This window comes from Neltuma alba, unplaced genomic scaffold, assembly GCF_004799145.2.
Source record: "Neltuma alba isolate B1F8T4 unplaced genomic scaffold, ASM479914v2 tig00004426_pilon, whole genome shotgun sequence".
Lineage (NCBI taxonomy): Eukaryota > Viridiplantae > Streptophyta > Magnoliopsida > Fabales > Fabaceae > Neltuma > Neltuma alba.
In genome coordinates, this window is record NW_021633702.1 from 93,401 (window position 1) to 103,515 (window position 10,115).

General features: G+C 33.2%; 1 protein-coding gene across 1 annotated transcript; it reads left to right on the forward strand.

The window, feature by feature from the left end:
- Positions 1 to 262: 262 nt before the first annotated feature.
- On the forward strand, positions 263 to 1,869 carry LOC114744675 (UPF0481 protein At3g47200-like). The gene is made up of 2 exons (XM_028932841.1): positions 263 to 1,130; positions 1,262 to 1,869. The coding sequence occupies exons 1-2, from the start codon at positions 263 to 265 to the stop codon at positions 1,867 to 1,869; spliced, it is 1,476 nt and encodes a 491-aa protein (XP_028788674.1).
- The last annotated feature ends 8,246 nt before the right edge of the window (positions 1,870 to 10,115 follow it).

The window sequence follows — 10,115 nt, forward strand, 5'->3', positions numbered from 1 at the left end:
ATTTCTTATTCGATTCGATGTGTCTTTTTATTTTATGAGTATTGTTTTTGTTTTTATTTTTAATCTGGCGGGGTGAGTCCAAGTGTGGTTATAAATAAAGGAGACGATATGAGGCTCACAAGGGCAGATCAGATGCGACCACTTTGGCGAAGCCGCCGAAATCAAGCAGTTAATGAATGGATCGTTGTAATTAATTTCCCACTATGTCATTCTTTCTATTTTGTTTCACTTCTTAACTTAATAATGTTGTTTGTAAGGCCTAATGCCAGGGGCAGGAACGCAGTGTAAAGAAGTTCATGATCCCGATGATAAATGGATCGTTGATATTGAGACGGTGCTGGGATGCGTAGAAGACGATAAAGTAAAGACAGGCAGCATTTGCAGGGTTCCAGAGAAAATTCGACCAGCCGAAGACCAAGGGTATAGTTACAGGCCTCAGCTCGTTGCCATGGGACCCTTCCACAGGGGCACCAGCAACGACCTGCAAATCCATGAATTGACCAAATGGCAGTTCATGCGCTCTCTTCTTGCGGTTCGAACGCAGAACAATTCGTTGAGCGTTGAAAGATGCAGTAAGGCCGTGAAAGGCAGAGGGAGCATAATTCGAGCGAGCTATGGGGAGAAAATAGAAATGGGAGAAGAGGAGTTTGCCAGAATGATGTTACTTGATGGTTGCTTTCTCTTAGAGCTTCTGCTTAGGCTCACTGAGCCTAAGGAACCTGTTGAACAGAAATATGTGTTACAATTTCTCACAGATCTCACGCTGCTCGAGAACCAAATCCCTTTTATCGTTCTCTCAACTTTGTCCTCAACACTTCTCAAACTTCCGGATGCTGCTCAGCGACCCGGACTACCCGACCCTCAGCATGCACTTTCTCATCACCTTTTCAATGAGTTCAAACTTTCTCCGGAAAATATTGCCAAGTCACTCCTTGAATGCAACGATGCCCGCGCTGACTTCTCCAAAGGTGTTTATCATTTCCTTCATCTCATCCACTTGTGCTCCCCTGATCCCTATCCGGAAGAGGAACGCAGGAAACATCCACGAAAACTGCAGCGCTGCGCTAGAAAGCTCCAAGCTTTGGGAATCACAATTAAGGCCAAGGCTAAACAAACTACCGATGCTCAAGGTAATATGTTGTTAAAGTAATTTAACCTAATTATTACTACTATACTACCAGTATTTGAGTTATCAGTGAACTTGGATTTCATCTTTAAAAGCGAGCCACCTCCTCACCAAATTAAATTTGCAACCTTGCAGGCGATGACGAGTCGGAAGAAAATGCGGCTTCTGTGCTAAGGAAATTCATGGACAAGTTCGAATTCAAAATAGAATTTAATGAGAGGAAGCGAGAACTGATCATCCCGACGCTGCACATAAAAGAAGCAACAGAAGTGAAATGGAGGAACTTGATTGCTTGGGAGCAAATCGGGTTGACTGAAATCGGCTACAAATTCACCTCCTACGCTTATTTTTTCAAAGGTTTGGTCTGTTCTGTTCATGACCTCAAACTGCTTGAACACAAAGGAGTCATAAAAGTGCAAAACGAGGTCATCAAGGACAAGGATTTGGTGAAGATGTTCCGAAGCATCACAACCGGGGAGGAAAAAATGGATGGGAGATACAGAAAAGTATGTAAGAGATTGAACAAAGCGAAGGTGAATGGATGTTGTGTCATTTTCAAAATGCCGGGGCATTATTTGTGGCGATTTCTGGAATGGCTTCGACACAGACTATCAACAACCTATCTTGGCGCGCTCCAACGTACCTATTTGAAGGCTCCATGGAAGATCGTCGGAGTTGTTTACGGCACAATTCTGCTTATTCTCACTGTTATGCAGGTCGTTTATGCAGCACGTGGCCAGTGAGATTTAGAAAAGCATGTAGGGAATTCATTATGTTCACTTGGATGCTAGCGTTGAATAAAAACCCATGTTCCTTTTTGTTTTAATTAGTCAAGTGAATGATGTAATATTTTCAAATTCACCTCTAGGACTATCTCTCCATGAGCATGCATCTGCCATTAAAAGTACGAATGTTATAAATACAAGTTTAAGGGGAGAGTTCGTAAACTCATAAACTCCACTTTATTTGTAAAACACAGCAACGTGAAACTTGCAGCAGCATACCGCGTTGCTAAATAAAATCTGAATTAGTCAAAGCAGAAGTGAACCAAAATTTGGAAAGAAAAATGTTTTTGCTGATGAAATGAACTTGTCTGGGCATCTCAGTGAAAGACTTTTGCCAGAAAAACAGTGAGAGATATTATTAATCTCAATTGCTAATATCAGTGCAAGGTTTTTAGGTGGATGCTTAACTTTTGGATGTAGTTTTTCCTTCACAATAGGTGGACGCAACTGAGAATTGATTTGATCAAACCAGTGGGAAAAGGCCATGGTAAAAATCGTAGCCTGCACAAGTGAAGACTTTTGAAATTTGTTCAGATAAATAAATACAAATCATTGTTAGCATAAGAAAAGTAAAAGGACTGGAACCATGAAGATAGAGACGCTATGCTTGTTAGCATAGCATCATTCATTCAATTATGATATACCTTTGTCTGCTTATTTGAAGTTAAACGCGGCCGTAATTGTGTTGTATGGATAACATCTTCTGACGTGTTATATACATTTTTCTGTTCTCTAGTTCTCTTAATATATTTTATATTTTGAAAAATTTAAAAATAAAAATTTGCAAAGGCAAATTATTCTGGTTTTCATAAACCTTTCTTTTTGTAATTTTATTTTATTAAGACTATTAAAGAACATTATCTCATACTTGAAGTTTTTCTAATAAATTGTAATAGGTATACTATGGAAAAAAAGGAGTGAGTTAATGATTCATGAAGTAACTTAGATATGAATCGACTCTCGAACTTCCATTCCCTTGTGCTTTATCAACCAACTCCCCGAATGCATTGAGCCTTTCACTCTCTTTCAGATGCTCAATCCCAAGTTGCCTCAACTCGATCTATCACAAGATTACAAGCTCTGGATTAATTAAGGATATATGGTGGACTTTAATTTCATAAGTTTCACTATCAGCTGGCTGCTCAGCAACAAGAACTTGGCTATCTACTTGAACTTTCCCAGGAAGTTGACCATGATGAGGCCAAACAATTTAAAACTATTATTTGAGTAATCAGTGAAGTAGTCCCCAAATTTGCAACACACTGCAGGCAATAACAGAACGGGAATTGTGGCTTCTGCGCTAGAGGAATTCCTGGACAAGTTCGAATTCAGAATAGAACTTAATGATAGGCAGCAAGAACTGGTAATCCCGACGCTGCAATTAAAAGAAGCAACAGAAGTAAAATGGAGAAATTTGATTGCATCGGAGCAAATCGGGTTGAGTGGAATCGGCTACAAATATGAGAAAAAAAAGAAAGAAAGATAACTCTTTCTACCTTATAAATAGGACCAATGGGGTGTGTTTTTATATAGATAGCCAACTGGTTATAGATCCCATGGCTGATATATAGCAGAGCCGATATCAGCTAAATAAATAACCAGAAAATATATGACAAAGGAACCTGAAAAAGAATACATTGTGAATGGAGCAATAAAAATGTAAAGCTGAAGCAAGAAGAAATTTTACAGGGTCCGGAACTACCGAAAACAACAGCAATAATATGTTGGCAACCCTGCAAAAACAACCATAGTATACTGTTTCAGTCGTGCTTAAGAACACTCTCCTTATGAGTTAAATAACTTTATGTGATTTGTATTTATTTTTACCAAAACACAATTATTTGACTATTTTTATTTGCCATCTTATAAATAAAATAATTGTTCTTCTGTTAGAAAAATGAAGATCGTAATTGAAAATTTGCATTCTTGCTTAAGTCTTAAAATTAATTTTGTGAACTCAAACATAAGTTTTAAAAAGAATAAAGCTCTTTATAATTTTAGCAAAACCAAGAAAATCAATAATATATTTTACCTCTTATCGCACCCAATGATAGGATCAACTTGGACTGGTTGATTCCATTAATTTTGGAAAAATTGCTAGTCATCAAAATTCAATTACATGATTGCAGAGAGATGCTTTCCTGTGTCACCTAGAATGAGCCATCACATCCACCAAGTGAGCAATACTATACTTTTGTTTATCATTTAAATGCGGTGTATAATGTAGAGTATTAGAATTGTAACTATCACGTTTCAATATTGAGTGATGATACGTTATAGTTTGGTCACTTTGTGACATTATATTAAATTCCTGAGATGAGACTATTCAAACTCTGTTAGTTCATTAATGGTATAATACGGCTGGCAAAAACAAGGCTGACTAAAATAATGGAGGGATAGCAAAAGGATCAAATAAACAATTTAAAATGATTTCAGGTTCTAAACTTTTATACATTTTCATCCATTTGTTCTGAAATAATTAATGGGTAAAGCCCAAGAATCTGTGAGGGCCTATGTTTTTTGAAGCCCAATCTATTCTTTTTGTACGGCATAAAAGGCTAACTAGGCCCATCATAATATTATATGGTCCTTCTTTCTTTCTTTTTTCCGGAAAATCTATCCGTGATTACCCCAAAAACATGTAATACTCAATTAACAAGAGAAGGGAATATGCCTCAAATAAAATTACCTCCAATAAAAAGATACTTATATCTGGAAATTTAAAAAAAAAAAAAGAGAGAGAGAGAGAAAGCTAAGGTTCGTAAAAGTTTGGCTAACTACATACAATATGACAAGAGCATGCAGCTGGTGCGCCCATAGAATTGATCTAAACAATGATATACTACCTCCAGTACTAAATATAACAACTAATTGACTAATTTGAATAGATTAAAAAAATTAGTAAAGTTAGTTATTTATAATAAATATCATAAAATATTTTTATTAATCAAGTATATTAGCTAGAACTATCACTATTACAAGGATTGATAAATATGAGAGACAAAGTAAATTAAGACTATTTTAAATTAAGACTGGACGTATCTGCAAAATTTGGATGAAGATAATCTTTCGATTACAAATTCTAGAAAGAGAAATGACTGGGGAAAATAAATTTAATATTTCTAATCTAAACCCAGTTGGTTCCATGAACCACTAACTTTCTCTGGACAGGGGGCCGACAGGTCATTCTTGTGTGCATTATGTTACTATTTAAATTCTCAGTCTTATCTTAAGAAAATCGAATTCTTTCTTTGATCCAACAATCACTAAACATAGTTGTTATTTTTTTTTGGTTAAAAAAAAGTTTAGGTAAGTTGGGTCTCGGGAGCTCACCAGGACCAGGATATGTCTCCAAGCTCAAAGAATGTTTACAGAGGTACTTATAGATCGCCCACCAACAAAGTTTTCACATCGGCAGCGGGATTCAAACTCACGATTTTGTGGGTTATGAGCCAACTCCTTACTAACTAGACCAACTCTTGTTGGTAACATAGTTGTTAATTGTTTAAACAAACTGTTTTTTGACCAAATAATCAAGAATCTAGAAAGCCAGACTGTTGCTATTTTACTCCATTTCAAACGTACGGTATCCATGTGAAGTCGCCTCCGCAAGGTCCGCATCTCGTTAGCCTTCGTTTACTATTATATCCTGTCCTAAATAGTATAAAGTATTCTTAACTAAGAATAAAATTAGGCCTATTTTTTGTTGAAAAAAGAAAAATGTGAGTGTGATTTGTAAATGTAGAGAAAAAAATTTAAATAAAAATACTTTTAAATTTTTTTTATCAATTTAATATATTTGTAAAAATAAGTTATTTCTAATAAAAATGACCCCATGATGGCCAAGAGCAATGTTTCCGCTTTGATCCGGCAAATGAGGGGACTTCGCAGTTCGCACGCATACACAAACATCGACGCGATCGAATTGGACAGACTCGTCGATCGGTTCAATATTAATCAGATTACATATTTTTATTTGTTTTATATTGACGACTATTTTAAAACAAGACCAGACACATCTGCAAAATTTAGATGATGATAACCGTTTGATTAGAAATTCTAGAAAGAGAAATGATTGGGGAAAAAATTTAAAATTCTAACCTAAATCCAGTTCAGCTTTCCTTGGACCGGTGGTAGATAGATCTTTCTTCTGTGCATTAAGCTTAATTTTTTATTCCCTATATTTACATTTTTAACCTTATCTTAAGAAAATCGCATTCCTTCTTTGATCCAACCATCATAAAACAGAGTTGTTAATTATTTTTTTTGAACCAAATAATCAAGAATCTAGAAAGGCAGACCCTCATTATGGAGGAAACAAAACTATAATTTTAAAAATATTTTTACGGTATACCAAATTAATATGTGAAATAGCTTGACTCGATTTGTAAAAAAATACTTTTCAAAAGCATTTTTGTAGAAAAGTCGCATCACGTAGTGAGAAGTAGCTGGAGATTATTATCTTTACTGTGATATTTTCAAAATGTTTATTTGAATATTACTATGGTTAATTATTTAAAATTCTTTACATTGGCGGGGGAGAGAGGTAACAGATAATTCCTAAATGAATATTCTTATTAATTATAGGGGGTTCTAACAAAGGATAATGCTAATGAATATAGTTAAAGTAGTTGAGAGAAAGCTTGTTACAAATAACTAATTTAATTAATTTTCTTAATCTTTTTAAATTTAGCTAGTTATCTAGCTTTTATTTATTACATTTTTTTTCCAGATCTTATAAGCCCTTCTGCCCGTATTTTATTCCTTTTTAGAGCGTGCTTTGCATGCTATTAACCAATGATATGAAGCCCCGATGATAGGATTAACTAGGATTGGTTGACTCTATTATTTATATTTTTGAAATAATTGCAGGTCATCATAAAATTCAATAACATTATTGGAGTTGGTTAAAAGAAAATTACATAATTTTATGGATGAAAAATACAAGTCACACTAATCGTATGGATGATTACGCAACTTGCAGGGGGAAAAAATAAATAAGGTAAAAAACAAAAAGTCAGCAAAGATCGAATGGCCAATTCTTTAAGGGAAAAGATATATATAGATTCCATGTAAAAAAATAAATATAAATATATTTCGCAAATTTTATTTAATATTAATAGGTTTTAATGAATTCAATATTTAAAAATTTAACTCATGAATGACCCAATTCAAACTGTAAATACACATATTTGACTGTAAATATTTTTAGAGTTGAAACCTTTCTATATTAAATAAAATTCGGAAAACTATTTATATTTAATTTCTTACTTTGGGCTAGAAGTAATTTTTCCATTATTTAAACATAAAGCCATTTTCAAGGAAGAGTATGCAGCGCATGCCAATGGACGACTAACAGTAATAAAAATGCATAAAGTGTTAGTGCCTTCACAGTAAACCTTTGAGAGTTGGAAAAATATAACATTTTGTTTGCCACCGACAGAGTAGTTGAAAATACAAGGAAGCCTAATATAATGCCACTTAATCCTCTCATATTATTTATAATTTACTTTCAACATGTTTCACTGAAACAGTAAAAAGAACTTTAAACTAAATAACGATGGGACTTTTTTTTTTTTGGCCAACTTACCACAGGACTATTATACTAACACATGACACTGACCCTTATTTCGTCGTCTTCTTTCATCATATAATATATATAGTGGCCCAAATTAAGGGGAAAAGACCTGGATAAACACTTATTTTATGAACCCGTCCTTAATTAAGAAGAAAAAAGGATGTGAGGTAACTGAAGTCATTTTTTAATGCCTCACGTTATGTACATGTTTTCTTCATAAATTGTCAAGTCACCTTTGTTTAACTTTTTCTTGATCAATTATCATAGTAATCTAACTTATTAAAAGTAAATTATTATGATGCAAATGCACAAGTATTGAAAAGTCAAATTTTGGAAGGTGCAGTGTTTTGTCATGTTTCTCTAATTGTGTTTTATAACTCACGCATGATTAATTAACTTTGTAAAGTTGCTTCCGTTCGGTTTCTTCATTTCAGGTGCTACAATTAATTATCATGTTAATTTCAATGCTGTGAGATTTACTCATTATTTAAAATATTAGTATGAATGTGTTATTTTACCCTTCCTTTATTGTGATATAAATTGTTATTTTATTAAAAAGTGTATATACAAAATAAGAATAAAATTAGAAGTAGCTTATAAATAAATTCATAAATAAAAGTATAGGTGTATATTAATATGACAATGAGGGCCTAGAATTAAATTAAAAGACACAGTATATTGCATATTTCCTTATTTATATAATACTACTTTCAGTTATAAATATACGATCATGCTAGCTTGTAGTGCAGATATAGTACAAATTAAATTTTTTATTTATGACCGAAGCAGTAATTATCATGAAGTATTTTTTTTATGAAAGCCAAGTGAATTTATGATTAAGTCATTAATTTTAGAAAAACCATTGAAGTCTTTTTTCCCCCCCCCCTTATATGTCTCATCCATGAATACGTTGTTTTTATGAATTATCAATTTTTTTTGAGGCAAAAAGATCGTTTTTTGGCAAAAAAGTTTTTCTGGTAATTTGAAGTCAATTTGGTCGAGTCGCAAGTCATCAAAATTTCAATTACATAATTGGATAAGTTGCTTTCCTGCGTTGCCAATAAGTCATATCCATGCAGTTTTGTTCCTTTCCCCATCATACTATATTCTTGAGATGCGATTATTCAAACTCCATTAGTTCATTGATCGCCAAATACAGCAGGCCATAAGAAAGGTAGAGTTAAATAATTGAAGGGTCGAAACAAGCACATAAATAATATAATCTAAACTTTATTGAGCCAAACATACCCGAAGTCTAGCAATTCATTTACTTAAACTCTACAGCTCACACCTCACAAATTGGAAACCGCATTTGGTGCTCACAATATTTACAAAGGCGACCGAATTTTTAAATCAGGAGAGAATCTAAAGTCAATCTCAACAACATCACAACATATGTCCCATTAAGATAAAATAATTGGAAGAAGTAGCACATTAACAAGTCAACACTCAACAATCAATCTCACACTATGTGACTCAGAAACATATACTAAACATAAATTAAAAATATTTAACATTGATGCTGATGCTTCAAATTTTATAATATTGGAACTGATTTGCCAGAATAGTAATAAGATAATTAAATTAAAAATAATATTATATACAAATATATTGATATGGACATGGTCAATTTAAACTAATAAAAATCTAAGTCATTTAAACTAATAAAAAGCTGACAACATTACAACATATGTCCGAATAAAATAAATAATTGGAAGAAGTAGCACGTTAACAAGTCAACACTTAACAACAATCTCACCATACACCATATGACTCAGAAACATATACATAAACATAATTAAAAATATTTAACAATTGAATGCTTAAAATTTTATAATATTTTTTATTTTAAATCATATCATAGTATAAATTTTTTTATTGAAATCACAAGCTATAGCACAGTTGGTATTTGTTGGATTCTTCTTTAAACATCTAGTTAGAGATTTGATTATTAGGGGTGTATACGGAGAGTGTCTCATGGCCAACATTGAAGTCCCATTGGAAAGTTTATGATGCGAGAGGGTTGTCATTCACTGCCACCGTTAGTAGATATATACTAGGGTCAAACCAAAAAAATTGTTTATTAAAATTTTTGAGATTTGTGCCCATAAATGTAGTGTTTTAAGATTATCCCATAATTAATTAAATTCTCCATAATTAAAGATAAGTCTAACGTTAAAAGAAACACCAAAGGTCTCAAATTGATGGCCATATTTTTCCATCCAAAATGACTTCCTTTGCCTCTATATTTCTTATTTTTGAACAAGCCGCTAAATTTTTCAGAAGTAATAAATTAATATGGACAATTAAATTTTAACAATGACTTCTCATGCCTAATCAATAGTCTACAAACTTCATTTCTCTCTAAAATTTTCATCTGTCTCAAACCTTTACTTCTTTACATATTTTTCTCTTTCTTCATTCTGTCAACTCCTCAACTTTGCTTCTTCTTCTTCACCGGAGCATTTGGGCTGTTTGGATTACCGTTTGGAATGCCAAAAGCATACAGGAAAGCTGATGAACTGAGGTTTGTGACTTATTGCAACTCAGAAGATTGTTTGGATTGAGCTTCGTTTCTAACTGACTTATGAAAAAAGTAACTTTTCTAACTGACTTATCCAACGCA